This window comes from Hydra vulgaris, chromosome 09 (genome assembly GCF_038396675.1).
Source record: "Hydra vulgaris chromosome 09, alternate assembly HydraT2T_AEP".
NCBI classification, from domain to species: Eukaryota; Metazoa; Cnidaria; class Hydrozoa; order Anthoathecata; family Hydridae; genus Hydra; species Hydra vulgaris.
The window spans coordinates 51,869,724-51,891,360 of record NC_088928.1 but is presented as its reverse complement, the minus strand read 5'-3'; the positions used below and the strand labels follow the sequence as shown (position 1 = coordinate 51,891,360).

At 27.6% G+C, this 21,637-nt stretch overlaps 1 protein-coding gene across 1 annotated transcript; it reads left to right on the top strand.

Moving 5' to 3' along the window:
* The first annotated feature begins 4,942 nt into the window (after window positions 1-4,942).
* Window positions 4,943-17,321, top strand: LOC101241152 (uncharacterized). The gene is made up of 4 exons (XM_065806016.1): window positions 4,943-6,153; window positions 6,377-6,448; window positions 15,381-15,519; window positions 15,646-17,321. Exons 1-4 carry the CDS (start codon window positions 5,130-5,132, stop codon window positions 16,715-16,717), a joined length of 2,307 nt encoding a protein of 768 aa, XP_065662088.1. The 5' UTR covers window positions 4,943-5,129; the 3' UTR covers window positions 16,718-17,321.
* The last annotated feature ends 4,316 nt before the right edge of the window (window positions 17,322-21,637 follow it).

Here is a 21,637-nt window from a genome sequence, read left to right as displayed (position 1 = left end):
AGCAACTATCACTCATTTGAGTTTGGTGAGAAAAGTATGAAGATGTGGCGTTATTTGAATATCGGTGAGGGAATTGAACAAGAGTATGGAAATCTTAAAATTCAACCCTCGATTAAGTTGTTGTTGCCATATAGCAAAACAGATAATTCAATTAAGCGTAACAAGTCACTTAAGGAAAAACAGAAAAGAAGTGACAGGCAATTATATTCATTAAGATTTTGCACTGAAATGAATTGTACTTTATCATTTGAAAGCGATGCTGAGTTAGAAGAACACATGCTATCCGGTCTTCATACAGTTCCGAAATCATTAACATCATTGGATAAAGTTCGCAACTCGTTTGTTCATAAGATGAAAATTACTTCACAACTAAATATGCCAATTTCTTCATCCTCTAACAGTGCTTCCGTAAAAGACAAACCACATTGCATGAACATTTTTCTATTGCAAGGTTGGGCATTACCAGTTCGAAGTTCTTTTAGATTTTCAAATCAGCAGAAAGAACTGTTGTATAAATACTTTATTCGTGGAGAAGAATCAGGTAATAAAATGAGCCCTGAGCAGGTTCACATGCAGCTGAGGAGAGAACTTCCGCCTGATCAATATGTAACTAGCCAACAGATAAGATCTTTATTTTCAAGGTAGGCATTGTTGCTATCAAAACTTTTGCAAATTAGATTATGTTTCTGACTGTTAAATAGTTCTTTTACAAATATGAAATTAAAATTTAGGTGAAAGTTATAATTTTGTGTGTTTGTTTACATATGTTTAAAAATATGTACAATTGATATTGTTATAGATTTAGTAACCTGAAAAGAAAAGGTAAGCTGGTAGAACCGACAACAGAAAATAATGAAAATAGTCAGGTTAACAATAACAAAGAAGTTTATGGCGAAAATGATGACTTTAATCTGGCAGGAGACAATGAAGATGATAATAAATATGAGGAAGACATCGCACATCTTGCAAAAGAAATTTGTCTTGTATGGAAAGTGAATGATTGGGTTGCTGTTGCATATGAAAAACAATGGAATATTGGATATATTGTGGAGGTAATATTATTCAAAGTATATATTAGTTTCAAGTTTTTATTTTGTTTTACAAAACAGTGCTCTAAAATAAAAGGAATATAAATAAAATGTAAAAATAATTTCAGAATGACATTATATAAGACTTTACAAGTTTTATTGAATGTAAGCAAAATTAAACCAATCATAAACTCTTTATTATATTATTTTAAATGTTGCGCTAATACTTTTAGGTATCTATAACTGGGATCAGAGTTAATTGTATGATTAACGGGCAAGAGAAGAATACTTTTCGCTGGCCAATTACTACCGAGGAGATAAATAACCAAACTGATAAAATTATCTGTTTAGTAAATGCTCCTTTTCTAATCAGTGGTTGTGGCGATTATTCATTATCCGAAGAAGACTATAATACAGTCATATCATTATTCTTAGAGAAACTTACTGCAGCAGAGTAGAAATTATGTGTGATGTGGTGGATAATGTGTGTAAATGACTCTATTAATAAATGAAAAACTAATTTTTAAATGGAAAAACATTTAAATGTTTGATTTATGTTTTATTTAATTAGCAATATAGTTATCTTGATGTTAGATTTTTGTTCAGTTTTTAATTCATGTTATATCATGCGTGTGACAAAATCACACGAATTTTTTTTATTATTATGTTAGGACCTTTTTGTATTGACAGTTGGATATGTTTACATTTTTACAAAACTAAGCGCCTCTGCCGTAATGGTTCATTTTGTAAGTATACTAAAACATTTTTTTCCAATTTCAAGCCTTAATATATTAATAGGCCTTAGGTATCACATAACTTTCTTTGCATTTTTAGACTCAATACCTTTGATAATTTCAAATCCTAAAAGAAAAATTGTGTGCAACACTTCGCCGCTAGAATTAACTCCGATTAAAAGTTGACAAAAGTGATTGATTTTGTACTTTTGAACTATGATAATTAGCCAACCGCACAGTGTCACGCAACTTTTTTATATTTTTTGGAGAGAGCTTTTGGGTTACGTCTGATATTAACTACAAAAGCTATGTGCAACTTTTTGCCTTGCCAAAAAAATGGGTTCAAAGGTGGCAAAAACTAAATTTCTAAAAATTTTTAAAAAAATCTCAAAAATTTAAGCCCAGATTCCGAGTGAACGAAACATTTTTGAAAATTTTTTTTTCCCCAACAGGTTTTCTCTATATTCTGATCAATATATAAAAAATTCAAGCAATTTGGAGGAGGTCACTTCCACAGTTTCAGGAATTTGCCTGATTCTTGAAAAAATGGCTCTTAACGTAAATCAGAACTCCTCCACACCGTTTATTTGTTCGTCTTTCTAACAAAATTGTTTCAAAACCTGGAAGATGGAAAATAGAATTATTTTTAAACTCATTCGAAGAAATCCATGTTTCTGTTAAGCAAATGATATTAAAAATATTTTCAGTTTCATCTAAAAAATCACAAAACTTTTCAAAATTTTTATTTAGACTTCTTATATTAATGTGAAGGATTCTGATTTTTTTGATTTTCAGTGCCGTTTTTAATAAGAAATTCTTTTAACTTATTGGGATAAAGATAAGAACAACGTGTGTTCACATCATTAAAAAAGTTGACATCTGGATCTGAATTAAGATCTGATTTTAAGTATTTGACTATAAAATATTAAAAGAATTCCTTTATAATTATAGGCCACGCGTAAGTTATTGTAATTTACTTTATTACGTTATTGTAAGTTACTTTATTTTATTGTAAGTAACTTACGTTATTGTAAGTTACTTTAGCAAACTTACCTTTCGCTCTCAATTCCTTCGTTTCTTTGAAAAGCTTTCTTCGTAAATCCATTGTAAAATCGCTAAAGTCTTCGTTAACGTACAGCCTCTCGTTCCAAACCTTCATCGTCGTATATTTGTTTAACACTAGGGCTTTGTCTTTGTAGTTTTGAAATCGAACAACTATTGATCTGTTTTTTCCTGTTTCTTTTCCAACTCGATGGGCTCTATCTATTAAAATTTTTTCTTGTATATTAAGCTTCGTATTGAGGAATTCTTTGATTTTTTGTTCACTTTCTTCCCAAGTTTCATTAGCTTTATCTTCAATCCCAACAAATCTCAAGTTGTTTCTACGGCTTCTGTCTTCTAGTTCTGCTATTTTCTTTTTTATGTTAGGGGAGACCGGGGCTAGTTGGCTCGGCTTTTACTCTATGAACTCTGTAGCCCTAACAGTACATTTTTTTAAAAATATTAAAGTGTAGTCTTAAAGAGTATGGATTAGGGTATCTTATAAAATTTGCATTCATTTACAAAAAAAAATTCTTGGGGCCTTTCCGGACCCTCAAAAAAAAAAAAAAATTTGCGCCAACTTACCCCACCACGGGGTAAGTTGGCGCAAACTATAAAAATGATTATTAATGCACTATTAAATGCAAAATTAATAAAAAAAATTTTAAAATTAATTTTTGCAACAATTTTATCCCAAAATTTAATATTACTTTTAGCTGGTACCAATTATTAGTCCGTATAAAAGCCAAACAGTAGCCCACCTTTTATCTGAGGAAAAAAAAACTAAAAAAATTTTTTTTTTAATTTTTTTGTAAGAATAAATATTTTCAATATTGTTAAAAATTAAAAAAAAAGTAATAATAATTTTATAAAAATAAATATTTTTTTCCATAGTAAATGCTACGAGCCAACTTACCCCGTGAAAAATTTGTCAACTTACCCCGAAAGCTTTTTTTTTAATAAACAGTCTATAGATCCTGAAAAACGGCAGCTTTGAAAAAAAAGTCTGACTTGATATAGTAAACCAATTGTGACTGGAACTCTTACAATAAATTTTTTTTCATACGACTAAATATTTTCTTTGTAAAGTAAAGAGGAAGCGATGTTCAAAAATTTATGTTTTTGTCCAAAAAACACATAAATCTCAATATCTCCAATGCGCATGCGCGAATCTTGACAATACTACAGTGAATGATGAAATGGTCAATAAGGAAGTTTCTGAGTAATTTTTGTCACTTTCTGATGAAAGGCTCTGAAGATAAACACAGTTCGTCAACTTACCCCTGCGGCCAACTAGCCCCGGTCTCCCCTATTGTTTCCATTTTCAATATTACTTATATCTGGTGATTTTTTCGACTCTGTTTTTTTTTAATTCTGTAAGTTCAATTATTATTTTACCATAGCTTTTGCTTTTAAATTCAACAGCTTTCTGTACCTCAGATAATTCTTTTTTTAACGTAAAGTTTTCATCTTTTAAGTTATTAAGTTAAATTTCCATTTTTTCTATCGGATCATTTTTAAAACGTCCGTTCGCGGTGAAATTTGCGGTGGAAAAAAATATATATATATATATATATATATATATATATATATATATATATATATATAATATATATATATATATATATATATATATATATATATATATATATATATATATATATATATATATATATATATATATATATATATATATATATATATATATATATATATTAATTTCAACTATTTTACTATTTTTGTTTAACCTATAAATCATTCCATTTTAAAATTTTTCTTCCCCAACGCTTTCATTAACTTTACCATTATTTAACATGTCTTTAGTATTTGTGAATTTTTTATTGTCTTCTGTAAATTGTTTTACCAAAAAATTATCAGTTATTTTTTTTGAAAAGTTTTTTTTAAATCGATGAACAGAAAAATTGGCAACTTAGAAGTGTTCTTTAATCCATTTTACATTTTTGTTCTTACTGGTTTTGTTTTAATGTTGCGCAGTCGAATTAGAGAAATGCTTATTTCATTGAAATGTAAAGCTTTGATACAAAATTTTTTCTAACAAGCAGTTGAATGGAATTAAAATGTAATTAAAGTTGAATTAAAATTCAATGTAACTTTGCGTCAGTATTAAGCGTTAACGCTGTTTGTAAAAAATAATCGCAAGGGTTATTTTTCACATACAATACAGACGCACGCTTCTGCATTAAAAGTGAAAAAATAAAATATGTTATGCATAATATGAATTTGAATTTACTTTAACGTTTTAAATTGACGCTCTTTCGTGAAATAAAACTAAAAAAAAAAAAATTTAGAATTGAGGTAATGAGCAATGAAAAAATTTTTAGTTAGTTTGCTGTTTACTTTAATATTAATGTACTATTTTATCTTTAATAAAGTAAGTTATTTAAGAAAGATTAAATCTTATATATACCCGCGAAGTGCCATTCAACAAAAAAATAAAACACTGCTTTATAGCTTGGATACTTCAAATCTTACCAGAGAGTATTCTTATTTAACAAAAACATGCTGGAAAAATGCTTTTGCTCTTAATAAAAACAACCTTACAGTTTCTTCACCCCATCATGTACTCTGTTTATTTAAACCTTTAAAGATAAAAAGTAAAAAACAATACAAAAAACCGATTGTAGTTTTAGGCATTGGTGTTCATTTAGGACCAGCAGCCGACAATAAGGAGGTTTTACCAAAAGCAGGTTTCAAGTATATTAGTTGGGAATACAGAGATAAGCAATACAATGGACTACAGAACAAACTAATTCAGGGTTATTCTAAAGAACATTTGAAATTAACGCAAAAAACGTTTTGGAATACTTACAAAGATGATCCTGAACTAAATGAAGCTGATATTATCGTGTGTGGATTCGATGTATGGCATTGTTTAATATTTGCTCCATTTAATAAAAAAATTGTTATAAATAGTAACTACAGATTTGATGGACACATAGCAACATCATACGAAGATATGATCGAGTTACAAAAAGAATTGTATAATGCTGTACGATATAATCCTGATGTCATTATGGCTGGTGGTATTCTCTATGATGTGATGTATCAACAACATTATCTTGGTTCACATAAAATAATACCATTACCAGCATCATGTGAATATGTTCAAAGTCGAATAAAACAAGAACTCCAAGAAGAAGAAAACTGTATAAGTGAATGTGTAAAAACTAACAACAAAACGTTAGTTATAATATTCCCAAAACGTTTGTCAAATGGTGGGGAAAAGATTGCTAATGAAATTATAAAAGAAGCAAGAAAAAAAGAAAGAACTTTTGAAATAAAATATTTTAAAGAATGTTTTCCGAAAGGATATAAATATTGTCAACTAGGTATGTATTAATTTATGCTTTTCCATTCCCAGCGGAAAAACATTTACATTATTTTCCACCTGATGTGGACTAATTATTTATGAATTAAGTTTTACAACAAAACGTTTAATAAATCTTATAAAAAAGTTACTCGCAAAAAAATACTTTATGTAAAACTCTTTGAAATTTTTCTAACTATGGGAATTATTTACTTTGACAATGATGATAAATTTTATCTTTACAGATCAATTTGATGTTGCAATAATGTTAGGATATTCTGTGATGTCATATTTCAATTGTGAAGTAGTTAATACAGGTAATTTAATGCATATATCAGTAGCGGATCCAGGCTGTAGCAAGTGTAGCAAATTCTACAGTCAGTTTTTTTTCACTTTTTTTTTCTTTTACATTCCTTTTTTTTTTTTTCATGCAAAAGAGAAAAATAGTTTAGATAAAATATGCAGGTTACAAGTAAACAAAATGAGGCGCTTCAAAATTTTATTAAAAACTCTATCTGAGCCAAGTTGACTATGTTACGGAAATATTTCATTCGGAAAAATGAAATGATTCACTGAAAAACCTATGTTTTTATTGGGTTTAGTCTCACATGCCCATAAATGTTGGAAAGAATTTCAAACATTTCGCAGCGTATCAACTTAAATTGAACTGGGAGTTAAATAAAATGGCAAATCGACAAGGTGCATGTTACAAAAATGTTATTATATCAGGAAGTTGCTGTTTTTGGAAAACCAATGATATAAATTCCCTTTCGAAAATGATTATAATATAGATATAAATCAATGTAATAAACATCTTTCCATGTTATTGACGCATTTCTGATCAAAATGGAAAGACTAGTATTTAAAGAATCTGCACAAATATCATAAATCTTCCAAAGTTAAAGGCTCAGCTCTAATTAAAAATTACGATACAGTTTTATTAGACGATTCCCATAGGAATTGTCTAATAAAACTGTATCAAAGGAACTTTCTACTGCTTTTTTTTTTAGCTTCTACTAGGAACTATTGTTCCCTTTGACAAGGTGTATGTTACAAAAATATTATTGTTGTACAAAAATATTCAGGAAGTTGCTGTTTTGGGAAAACCATTGGTATAAATTCTCTTTCGAAAAGTATTTTAGATGTTGTGATAGCTTGTAATACAAGTTATATGTTTGATGGTCCTAAATTTCTTTTGAAAATGTTGTGAAAACCTGTAAACATATAAATTCCTAATTTTTATGTGATCAAATTTGTTTAACTTTAAAATCAGTAAGAAAGTCAAATAGCAAAGCGAAGGCAATTAAATGTGATAAAAATCAAACTTTAACATTTAATGAAAAACCTTGGTTAACTACAGATAGAACTCCTTTGTTGTTTGAATTTTGTCCACGTTATCAAAAACATACAAAATAATGGGCTCAAAAAGCAATCCTTTTTTTCTGATAATACTTACAATGTATGTAAATGATGTAAATGATAAACAAAGAAAGTTTGTTTTGGATTTTTGTGATACAGCATTATGCATGAAAAAAATCAGAAAATAGGCATAAAATATCAACGCATGTCACAAGACATTTTGCAAATTATTCACGTGAAGAAATAATCTAGCTGATTAAAACGCTATTAAGAGAAACACTTTTGTTACAAATATGTTATGTTAGGAAAATTTGTTACATAACTACTTGAAACAGAATTTAGAAATTTAAGAAAAGTATCGTAAGACATATTTTTTAAGTGTTCTTCGAAACCAAAGAAGTCTCTTATTTACATTAACATGTAATTTGAAATTATGATTTGCTTAACGAATATGAAATTTTGACAGTATAATGTTTTTTTTTTTTACACTTTGGTCAATATCTAAAATCATTTGAAATAGGTGGATTAAGATGTCCTTTTGACAATACTGTTCAATGGCTTTTCTTCAATTTGATTAAAGATAAAGTTTATTTGACTTCCATATTCAACACTTTTATGCTTTAATGCATTACTTAATTAAAATTGAGTGTTATTGTCACAGTATACTTTCCTATATTCATTTATAAAAAACTGAAAACTTTCTACACCCAAATCAAACAAAGAACTGTTGTTTTAAACAAAAAACGACAATATTAAGTTTGTCTTGTTAGGTTGGCATTAAAACATTGACACTTTTGTTTTTATTATATGCTGACATTTGTTGATTGTATCATTGTTCATTGTAATATGCCTGGAGTTTGCTATTTTGGGATTTTAAAAGCATTCCTTATTTATTTAAAGCAATATATTTTTATTGAAACGTTTATTTACTATTTTTTATTTGATTTGAAACCTGTTTCTTTTCTTCATTATTTGACAAAAAGTTTGTTGTAATGAAGTATAGTATTAAAAATATGAAAATATTTATTAATTGTTTTTATAGATTTATATAAATCGTTGAAGTGTCTATTTTAATTTTCAGATATTTTATAAGGTAAGCCATTAAATAAAGTATGTGTTTTAAGCAAATTTTGATTAAATAAAAAAATTGAGTTTTAAACAAATTTTGATTAACTTTGTCGTTATCATTTTCAAATATCAACCTCCATTTTTTTTGCAGACCAAAACATTTTAACAACCACAAATATTTTGTTAATTTAAATATATAGATAAATTTATATGATAATGTTTTGTGTATTATTTGGCATAAATACATTGACTGGCAATACGAATACCAAGAACTAAATTTAAATACATCGATTGTGGATAAGGGTTTGTTTAGGGTTTTAGTCATGATTAAAAGTTATAAAAAACAAGTAAACTATCATTTCGTTAAAAAGTATTCAGTTTGACTAGATGGTTTTAACGTCGCATAAATCAGGTAACGTTCTTCCGCTCTAAACGGACGAAAGAAGAAAGCAGTGGTAGGGGACCTCATGTATCACTACAAGTCACTGTACATCCAAGGCTGGCGCAAGTGGTGTGTGATTTCTTTTCCCCCCCCCCCACCCCTATTAATGAATTTTATTTCATTATGTCTGCAAATTTAGCTCTTTTAAATCTGCAAATCGGCAGATGTAGATCATATAGTACAGTCGGCAAACTTGAATTTGACGTACTGTCGGCAAAGGTGAAAAGCGAGGACGTTTTTTTTTTTTTTTTAGACCAAAAAATATTTATGGCATTTTTGCTACAGTCAATAAAAATCCTGGATCCGCCCCTGTATACTGTATATATATATATATATATATATATATATATATATATATATATATATATATATATATATATATATATATATATATATATATATAATATATATATATATATATATATATATATATATATATATATATATATATATATATATATATATGTATATATATATTTTAGTGAAATAAAAAACACTTTTTAGTTTAAAATACATGTTTCGAACTTACAAAGTTCATCATCAGTTTAAAATGACCCGTATAAAATTTTTCAATATATAGGTTACAAAGTAATTAAAAATCCATTAAAAATTGCTATTCAAAAAAACTATTTATGATACATAATTAAAATAAAAAATATAATGCAAAGGAAATAATAAAAATACACTTAAATTTACAGTAAACATTCATTACACAAAAGGTATTGTACAATAAAGGACAGGATGTTAATATAAATTAGATTAGAACAATTCAATTCCCCTCTGTGCCAAACTTGTTTGTTTAACTCCGGGCTCAGCCAATTTATATAAAGGTTTTCTTTAATTTCTAATTCAGTTTTCCTATTGGCAGAATCCAGAATGGTAAAACATTCTCCAGTTGCTTTATTAAAACAATCAATGTTGTATTTAATATGTTGAAATTTAAGTGATTTTTTATCTTCCTTAAAATGTTCATCAATACGTTGAGAAATGTGTCGGACAATTCGCCCTATGTAACAAACGTTACAGTTTTCACAATAAAATTTATAAACAGTGCTGGATTTTAAATTTCTGGGAATAATATCTTTTAATGAAAAAAACTGTTGAATTTTAGTAGAAGTATATGCCAATTTTATGATAAATTTCTCTTGGCAAAACAGCTTTATTAACTCCGATATTTTGTTTTGAGCGTTTAAAGATCGTTCACCAATATGGGGTAGTTTAAAATATTTACATTCATATTTAAGTTTTTCAATAGGTTCAGAGTGTTTAAGATCCAAATATTTTTTTAAGGAATTATCTATTACTTTATTAGGATATTGATTCTTAAGAAAAGTTATTTTAGTTGGCTGAATATTTTCATGAAATCCTGCATAGGTGTTATTTGTTTTAAATGTACGGTCAATAAGAGTTTTAATTAGCCCCAATTTGTATTAAAATGATGTAAAAATAAAATAATTAGTCAAAAGCCCAGTAAAAGTTTTTTTATGGTATATTCTAGTTATGAGGTTATTTTGGTTTTCAATACAAACATCAGGAATAGGTAATTTACCATTTTGTTCATGTTCACAAGTGAATTTAATATTCGGGTGTTTAGAATTAAAATAATCAAGAAAATTTACACCATCATTTTTAGATGGAAAAGATGCGAAAATGTTATCAACGTATCTCCTATAATACAATGACCGAGTGCCGTTTTACTTTTCAATCCATTTGTTTTCAAATTCACCCATAAATAGGTTAGCTAACACAGGAGCCAAAGGAGAGACCATTGCAACTCCGTCAATTTGGTCATAATATAACCATTAAAATGAAAATGTGTATTGCTTGTGGCAAAGTGAAATAATTTAAGTAAGTTTTGTTTGGAAATTTTTAGTTCAGGGTAGTTTTAAAATATTTTTAATACTGCTACTTCAATAGTTTCATCTAACGGTATGTTTGTAAACAAATTTTCGACATCAAATGAAACAATATGAGTTTTAAAATTATTTAATTTAAGGTCATTGATAAATGAAAAAGAATCTTTTGGTGATTATTTATTGTTTATGCATGGTTGACCTTTTCTTGATGTTTGTATTGAAAACCAAAATAACCTCATAACTAGTATATACCATGAAGAAACTTTTACTGGGCTATTGACTAATTACTTTAGTTTTACATCATTTCAATACAAATTGGGGCTAATTAAAACTCTTATTGACCGTACATTTAAAACAAATAACACCTGAGCAGGATTTCATGAAAATATTCAGTCAACTAAAATAACTTTTCTTAAGAATCATTATCCTAATAAATTAATAGATAATTCCTTAAAAAAATATTTACTAATTACTAATTACTTTGTAATTTCGAAATATGTATTTTAAACAAAAAAGTGTTTTTTATTTTACTAAATATATATATATATATATATATATATATATATATATATATATGTGTGTGTGTGTGTATATATATATATATATATATATATATATATATATATATATATATATATATATATATATATATATATATATATATATATATATATATATATATATATATATATTTGTATAGATATATATTTGTATAGATATATATTTGTATAGATATAGACGAAATATATTTGAGGTAGGTATTATGATGTAATAATTCGGATATTCTTGTATAGGCAGTTGCATAAAAAATTTAAACTAAATATTTTGACTTAAAAGTATGTTTAGATGAAACCTCTTTCATCAAATGCTGCACATTGATACCAAACTTAAGTTTCTAGCTCAATTAGAAGCAAAGTTAATATACTTTGAGCGATCAAAATTAATGATGTACGTCTATTTAGTCAATAAGAATATTGTCAATATTCTTATGGATTAAATAGAATATATTAGGAATATAGTCTATATATTAACATAATAAACATTTGTTATTATATAGCATGTTAAATATTTTACGTAATTTTGAAACCGTCAATACAAACCCACATTTTAAAACGTTTTTCTTCTATATTAGAAAAAAAAAGTATATAGAAAAAAAACAATGTTTTTTGTACCTGTAGGCTATAAAATAGTCGATGTAGCAATACTCCCTTGTAGCAGCAGGCTATAAGATAATAGATGTAGCAGCACTCCCTTGTAGTAGCAGGCAATAAAATATTCAATGTATATACTAAATAATACTAATTCTTTATGTTTATATTAAGAAGTCACCACTTTGAGCAAGTCTCACAAGAAAGTGCAACAAGCGAAAAAATTAGGCCACTTAACTGTAGCTTTGCCTAATTTTATTTGTAGTAATCACATTTTTTTTTATTATTATTATTATTTTTTTTATATATATTTGAATTTTCATGCTATATTTTTCTATACTATTTTATATCCGAAAATATTGTTGGCTTAGCATAGGAAGGGTCACAAATAGTCATTAAGACTAATCCAAAGAAGCGTCCGTTATTGACCAACATTTTTGCGTACAGAAGTACTACTCAAGCGCTGAGTTGGCGGTGGCAGGATTTGAACCCGTACCGTACAACAGCCCGGGTTAGAACATTTCGTTTGACGCTTTAACCAACTGAACCAACTAGCCACAGTCACTTATGTAAGGATTTCTAAAAGTTTAGGAATATTGCGGTGCAAAAAGAACTGCGATCCAGTTTTAGCAAAAATAAGCACATTTTTTATCAAAAATGTTACCTGCCTCTGCGAATAGTCTCACTTTAATGTTTCTTAACTTTTGAATAGTTAAAAAGTACAGGATGCCTAATAAAGTAAATATTTCAATTTTAAGCTAAATAAAAATATAAAACAAGAAATAATTTTAAATATAAATATTACCCAGGTTAAAACTTTCAATAAATAAAATGACAGAAAACAAATAAAAACAACATATTAGATTTAAATGAAACAGGAATCAAATTGTATATATATATATATATATATTTATATGTATATATATATATATATATATATATATATATATATATATATATATATATATATATATTACAGATTACATTAAATTTACGATCTTTAAACGTCTATATACATATATTATAGTATATAATGTCTATATACATATATTATAGGTTATAAATATATATATGTAGCCACGATGCTAAAAAGCAGGCTTTCATTATCAACCTTAAAGGTAAAAAGTTACATAAACATTATTCTCATTTTAACAAATCCAGCAAATCCGGTTCCGGCCGGAATTCAAAATTTCCAATCCGGTACACCCCTAGAAAGAACTAACCCAAGAGGTAGTTTGACATGAAGTAGCAATCTTTACAAATACGTATAATGTATAACTCTAATAAATATATTACTATAATTTTTTCGAACTTTTTAATCATTTTACTTCATTTTCATTTTTTAACAATATGTTTTTGCAAAGCCTTCCTAATTATCATGAACATGAGTCTGCAAAAACTTTGAATTTGACCCATATCTGAAAGCATTTTTAAGTTACAAAAAATGCTAGAGGGACTTTTGTTGTTAAATTTTAAATAGGTAATCTTTTTTTCTCCACTCTAATGAAAGCATAAAGATGGGACTGTAATTTGATTCATTTTAACTTATATATAAAAATATGCAACTATTTTATATATGCTCTAATATATTTATTTTTTTATAATAAATCTTTATGCAAAATTCAATTGTACAATTTAATCTATTGTTAAATATGAGTAAAAATGAGCTAAAAACGCAAGAAAAAGAACTGATCATTTATGTGTTGAAAAAGCAGCGGAGCTGCCAATGTTTCGTGGGAGAAAGAGGTTGTTGACATCATCATGAAGAATGCGTAGGTATTTTTGAATAAAGGATTGCTGATAGGTAGTAGTGATTACGGTATTTAGAGCGAACGGGAATCTGTTGGGGTTTCTGCTATTGGTGCGAGGTAATTTAGTAATTTAGTGATTAAGGTTATTATTACAGGCATTTTTGTGGAAATGTTGTATTTCTTGTTTTGCGGCAAGATTGCAAGAGGTAAGAACTGGGGCACTATATATCAAATAGGTAATAAAGTAGAATCTGTAGTTTTGTAGGAGGTTGGGCTTAGTGTGTCTGATTTGCTTAAGGCGCGTAAATAGAAATGGCACTGTTTATCCCAATCAAGGTTCTCATTGAGCAGGATTCCAAGTTATAGTTGTATACAATTTTAAGCTCACCTTTATTGAGTATGGGAGATGGTAGAGCATGAGTGTTTGAGCACCAGGCATTAATTCTTATAACTTTACATTTTGAGCTGTTTTATTCCATTGGCCACAGACCAATGTGCGACGCCATCAGCAATGGATTGAGGTAAATTGGCAGGAACTTTATCATAGATAATGTAGGTCAGGATATCTTTAGCATATTTTTCGAGAATAGTTTGAGGTGGGAGGTAGGTATTTATACCGGAAATAAATAAAATGAACAAGATTAGGCTGAGAACACTACCCTGAAGTACTCCGGCTTGTATATATTTCCAGTCAGTGGTGTGATCACTTGTTTTTACTTTTTGGCGACGATTAGATAAGTAAGCTGCAATCCAAATGTGAGCCAGTGAGGTAGAATATTCACAAACTTTAGTAGCAACTGGTCATGATCAACAAGATAAAATGTTTTTGGAAAATCGAAGAATATCTCAAAAATTGATTTATTATTATCTTTAGCATGACATCAATTCTCTATAACTTGAATAATAGCGTCCATTGTACTACTGCTTGGATAAAAACCGAACTGTTTGTTTGAGATCCAGATGTGCTTGGTGTGATGGATGATGAATTTGGTGACAATGCGTTCAAAAACTCTGCATAACATGGACGTAATAACAATTGGACGATAGCCATTGGAAAATAGCGGGTTTGAGATTTTAGGAATTGGTTTTTATGTTCGCTGATTTTCACTAATCAGGAAAGTAACTGTTTTTATTAGGCGGTTAGGCAGGATATAGAATGAGCAGATAATCTACTCTAATCGAGCTCAAATCTGCTCTAATCGAGCAGATTTGATTTGTGTATATATAAATATATATATATATATATATATATATATATATATATATATATATATATATATACATATATATATACTTATATATATACTTATATATATAAATATATATATATATATGTAATAATATATATATATATATATATATATATAATATATATATATATATATATATATATATATATATATATATATAATTGTATATATATATATATACAATATATATATATATATATATATATATATAATATATATGTATATATATACAAAATATATATATATATATATATATATATATATATATATATATATATATATATATATATATATATATATATATATATATATATATATATATATATATACTTTGTTTTTGTGATTAAAATTTATTTATAACAAAACAAAATTTAGGTATTCCATTGTTTGTACCAACACCGGAGTTATATGCTAACTACGAAAAACTGCACCATCTTGTGGAAGAACGAAAACAAAGGTTAGACCATACCTCTTATAATGCCATGAAGCAGAGCAGCAGATCTTTAAATAAAGGGTAATTTTATTTTTAATTAAGTTATTATTAAGCATCCGAACTTTAAAAAGTTAAATCAAAATTTCAGTCATAATTAAAAAAGTCATTTTATTATTTTTAAGTAAAGGTACATTTTATATTTCAAAGGTACAATCCTAATGACGATTTTGATGAGAGAGCCCTTCAACGTTGGCTCAGTTATTCAGATTATTATTATTACGGTGGGGTTGAACTCTTCAATAATTATGACAATTTGTTCAACAAACTTTCTACTATAAACCTCTTAGACTTAAATCTAAAAGCTTATGTACATCGTATCGAGAACGCAAAAATTAGTGTTGAACATTGGCAAGCCATTGAAAAGTACTTTTTTGGTGAAGCTGATTTTCCTTATGAAAAAACGGTTGTACCAAATACATTGAAAGAAGGTTTAGAAATGTGGCAAAAAGCTGTTAGTAGACCTAATTTTACGTCAACTAGTGGAAAATATTTTAATGGCCTTCCCGTTGTTACTGTTATGCTTGATGATTTGAATGGAATTATACCAGAGTGTTCGAAATTTAAACACGTTAAAATTTTGTTGTTAACAAATAGAACTGAGACAATTAATGAATGTCATTTGTTAAACTATGAAAATCTTTTAGAGAAGTTAGAACTGAACATATTTTTTGGTAAAAGTTTAACGAGCTCAATAAAGTGGCACAGAGTAGCAATGGTTATGTATGGTGTTTCTCAACAAGCAAGTAAAATAACTATTTTTTCTAGGTTAGGAAGTGTTTCTAGAGGTTGTTATGCTTCAAATGAGTTTGAGTTTCTTAAATTCACTAAATCATGGACAATGTCAGTTTATGATTCGACGCAATATTGGTATATTTTTGCACCAGAAAATAATCAAGTATTTAAATATTGGCTCAAAACTCTATCCTCATTTACTAGTGAGCTTGATACAACATCGCCAACAAAATGCCGACATTTATTTCAAAATAAAGAAAGTATCTTTTCCGAAGTAGAAATTAAATACCTGAGTTCATATTTAAAATATTGGCAAAGCGATGAAACTGAAAGTTTTTTTCATGTTATTGATCAGTTAAACTTTGAACTTGCAGTTCGTGGCTATCTTACAAAACTACATGCCAAACTCCATCGGTGGCTATTGCACAACCTTGTGCAATTGGGGTATTATCAACTGCCATTAATAAATAAGTCAATTAAAATTTAGCTTTTAACTCTATATGTTTTGAAAATATTTAAAGCAGTTTTAGTTACGAATGAAAGTTTTGGTTATAAAACGTTTTGAATCTCTGCAGCACTTGTAGCATGATTTATGTTTGTTGCTACATGTATAACATATATAACATATATACTTTGAGTCTGACAACTTTTGCTGAAATATTTGATTCCATTAACATTAAATAATGATCCTTTAACAAGGTTTTTAAGGTGCTTTTAAACAAAATGTTTGTCTAAAAAGGGTTTCTAAATTAAGCACTTTTTCATCTCATCACCTTTTAAGCAAACTTACTTCCATTTTAAACGTGAATATTACATTCACGTTTTGAATCATGACCTATTTAAATACACGCTTTTTTCCTGCGTAAATTGAAAAAAATTAAGTAAAATAGAAGGCTAATTTTAAAAACCCAAATTTTTCGATTGGACAAACTTTCGAAATATGTTTTAGTTACTGCGCTATATATTTTGAGTGAGTAAATCTGGCAACAACAAAAAAACTGTGTTGGCTATATCGAAACCTTTACTAAATATCACTAAACTTTATTTAACTAGCTGTGTTTTTTTTTAATAATAGATATTTGTTTTATAAATGTGTAGTTGTTGATTGTTCATCTATATAGGTTACAAAAATTTAACTCATATCCTAGATATGAGTGAGATACGCTAATAGAATTTTCACAACTTACAAGAACTTTGCAAGAAATAAAAATACACAAATCTTCAAAAAAAAGTTTTAAAGGTGTGAAAAAAATCTAACGCAAACTGGATAAGAATACGAAACAAAGCATTTTCATTTTTCTCCCTTTTTTTTTTTAAATGATACAATGATATTTGCAACAATGCATTTACTGACTCTATTTCTGGTTTTATAAAAATGGTTGGTAACCTTCTCTACCGCCACAAACTAACTTTAATAAATAACATCAAATACGTTATCTAATATAGCAAAAACATCACAGACGCGTCTGTGACATTTTTGTTATATTAGATAACGTATCATTACCACATATACATGTGGTAATGATGAAGTTGGACAACGTATTTAAGTAATTAAACCAGTTGGCTCTTGTTGACAATGTTGAGTACAAAGTTTATTTTGATTTACATTTTATGCTTTTTAATGTATACGTTTATTATACGTTAATTATAAGTTTACAACATTGACTAACATAAGTAATAATTGTAAACGTTTAATAAACGTATAAATTAAGAGAATTAAAGCCATTATTACAAATCTATTAGTCAATACATTTATTAAACGTTTAATAAACATGCGTTAAAGGGGTTAAAACATTTTAAATCTTTTTATTATACTTTTAATAAGTTCCGTTAAATATTTTTATTATTGAATAATAATAGTAAATTTGAAAAACTTTTTACTGTGGGCGGCCAAATTATTAGTTACATTTGCAAAAATTATAATATTAACCATTATAAGCTCTTTTACGTACTCTTATGTTAAACTTTTATATAATTATTAGTGCTACTAGCTTAAATAAATATTTTTCTTTAAAACACTTATTTCAATACTATTACTATTTTTAAGCATTTTAGTATTTGGTTGGGCCGCCTTTGTCATCAATTACTGCTTGTATCCTTCTTGGCATACTTTGAATGTAATCCTTTAAATTTGTTTTTAACTCCTGATCATAATACCAGGCATTACTTAGTGCCTCTATAAGATTTTTTTGTTGGTTATAGTTTCTTGCCCAATTTTCTGCTTTAAAAGTTCTCAGGCGTTCTCTATTGGGTTTAAGTCGGGAGAATTGCAAGGCCATGGTAAAACAGTAACATCTTTTGACTTTAAATATCTTGTCACTGATTTAGCTTTATGGCATGGGACAGAATCATGCATAAAGATGCATTTAGATGGATCAGGAAACCAATCATGTAACTGAGGAATTAATTTGGCTGCTTATACTTTTTTATATTTTTCCTGATTTATCATTGCTTCAACTATATAAAGAAGGCCACTGCCTTTACCATTTATAACTGACCACACCATCACTTTTAGAGGGTGTTTTACCGATTCCATGACACACTCCAAGTTATTTTTTTCTTCTTTCCTTCGTCTAACAAAAGAAGACTTATCCATTAATATTTCAAATTGGGACTCATCTGAGAAACACACCTGATAAACAAATAAAAATAATAAGATAAATACTCAAATAAATGTTTTAATCCGTGATGCTGTTGCAATAAACAATTAAATAAGTATTTCTTTACATTTTCCAATCTTCAGCAAACATATGTATATATTGTTTTGCCCAAGTGAGATGTTTTAATTTCATAGCTGGCGTAAGTTTAGGTTTCCTTGCAAGTCTGTAGCATTTAAACCCCAGTTCTGCTATTCGACGCCTTGCAGTTCTGTAAGAAATTTTTGATACCGGCTTCTTGTATGATTTTACTAACTACTTTTTGTACTTTTTCTTTGGCTTTTAGCACAAATGCTTCGAATTGCCCGCTCATCTCTCGGGGAAGTGACGCGTGGTCTACCACATTTTCCACTTCTGGCACAGGTATTTTTTTTATTAGGTTTACCTTTAATTCTGCTAACTGTCACAGAAACTAAACTAAATTTGCACTTTTTCTTTCTCAGTGATTTGAATGTTTTAACAAAGCAGATATTTCTAAAATTTTTACGTTTGATATATCTTTAGCTTTTCCCATTTTTTAGGCACCAAAGTTCAAATATTTTTTGTTAAAATTACTAATGTAAAAAAATGAGTCAGAATCACAAAAACAATAAATAATTGACAAAAATTGTATTTATTACGCACACGTTATCGCGCAAATATCTATATTACAAATCTCTATATACGCAAATATCTACATAACTATCTATATCACAATTATTTATGCATGTTACAACTTCATAAAAAAAACAGAAAACTATTATTGATATTAAAATCTCAAAGAATGTAAGAATAATAGCAAATTTATTTGCTTAAAGTTCATATTTAATTGCATTTTTTGTGAAAAAACAAACTGTAACTAATAATTTGGCCGTCCACTAAACAAGGTTTAATATATAAATGTATACATTAAAACGATTTAAGCTTACGCCAAACTTTACATAAAACTGTATATATAAAGTTTAGATATTTTTGATGATTTTTTTTGACGGTTTAAATTGAGTACAAGTCGTCTTTAATCTGTCTAAAAATTGAATTACCAGGTTTTCATGCATTACTGAAAACACTTATGTTTATAATTTAGAAAATTTCATTTTTTAAATTATAATACTACATTGTTTACATTGTATTATTGCACCGCAAGCAAGCTTGTGGCACTTTTTATTCTATTTTAAAAAATTATTGGCACTTTTAAAAAAAAACGTGTTATAAACAATATAAAGCTTTTATCTTACTCGGATTCGATATAAAGTGTACAAATAAACCAGGATACTGGAAAATAAGTTGATCCCCTTAGGAAATAGAGGTGCAAAAAATTGAACTCTTAATTCAAGGCTTACCAACGATCTATTTGAAAATGGTGGGACGCTGCAAACTTTATGTAAGTTTTGAATGAAACTCATATCGATTGAGGAAAGTGTGAAAAACAAAGAGCATATGATAATGATTGAAATAGAAATTCAACGGAAGCGATAATATAAAACAACCCGAATTTGGTAGCATCAAAAAAAAACGCGATTGCACAAGTTTCCAGGAGCGTTTATTTGCACGAAACAAAATATAATGGAAGAAGGAAACTAACCTTTAAAATATTTGTATAATTTGGAAAAAAATCAACAGTGGAACAAGTTGGCTACCGAAATTCGCAAGAATAACGGCTCATTGACAAGTGTACCTGGTGAAATGCTCAACTCTCTAGCATCATACTTTAAAAATATTTACATCAAAACAATATTATGCTAAGACACCCAAAACTATGTCTTGTCACACATCACTAAACATTTAAGTAATGACGAAAGCCAATTTTTAAACACCCGCTTAACCGCCGAACTAACTGAAGCTGTTTTTAAATTTGAAAACGGAAAATCTCCAGGCTATGACGGATTTCCAGCTGAATTTTACAAAGCCTTTTGGCACATTTAAAAAAAAGATTTTGAGGAGCTTGCTTATGTTTTATTTTTGTTTTGTACTTGTCAGTGTTTTTGTGTATGTGTAAGTGCTGTAAATGTAAAATGTTTGCATAAATATTTACCAAATGCTCTAAATTAATTTTAAAATATTCCTTATAATTCTCTTTTTAATCTTCAACTATTTTACAGTACACAGACAAAAATACCAAATTTGAAAAAAAATCAATAAATACGAAAAAAAATCAAATCAAAAAAACACAAAAAAATATAAAACCTAAAATACTAAAAATTGTATTATTCAAAATAAAATATAAAAACAAAAATATATACTGTTAAATATTTATAAACAGAAATACGTAAAATAATAATTTTAAAATAAAAAGGATTTTTTAAACATTATAAACGTATAGTATTATAACTTCATAAAACGAATTTTATAAATTTATTAAAATAGTAATATAGCTATTGGTCGGAAGACTTACATTACAGCTTAAGTCACGTGGTTTAAATAGGCATAATAAAACGAAATAAAAAACTTATTAAAAAATTATTTTTTATTGGCTAAATAATTAAATTAGACTTAAATGCATTTTTAAGATTCACTGCCTTACAACAACGAAAAGCAAAATGACTGATAAATAAATAATAAACGAGTGTCGGGTGCGCCATTTTAGTACATGGAAGTTAAAAAGCTCTTATCGCGACAATCTACCTTCCTAGATGCCAACAAATAAAAGAACTCCAATGTTTAAGAAATTATTGATGGCGTTATTGATACAGTTAAAAATATGAGTTGCTGGTCTCTCCTTATGAAAGTCTTGCTGCAAGAACTTTTTTCGTAAGTTTAAATTCATTTTGTGA

Bases quoted from the DNA above. Each gene is read 5' to 3' on its own strand.
- LOC101241152 (XM_065806016.1), top strand. From the start codon at position 5,130: ATGAAAAAATTTTTAGTTAGTTTGCTGTTTACTTTAATATTAATGTAC. The intron at 6,449-15,380 runs GTAATTTAATGC...AACAAAATTTAG, and splicing joins TTGTGAAGTAGTTAATACAG to GTATTCCATTGTTTGTACCA. The intron at 15,520-15,645 runs GTAATTTTATTT...TATATTTCAAAG, and splicing joins AGCAGATCTTTAAATAAAGG to GTACAATCCTAATGACGATT.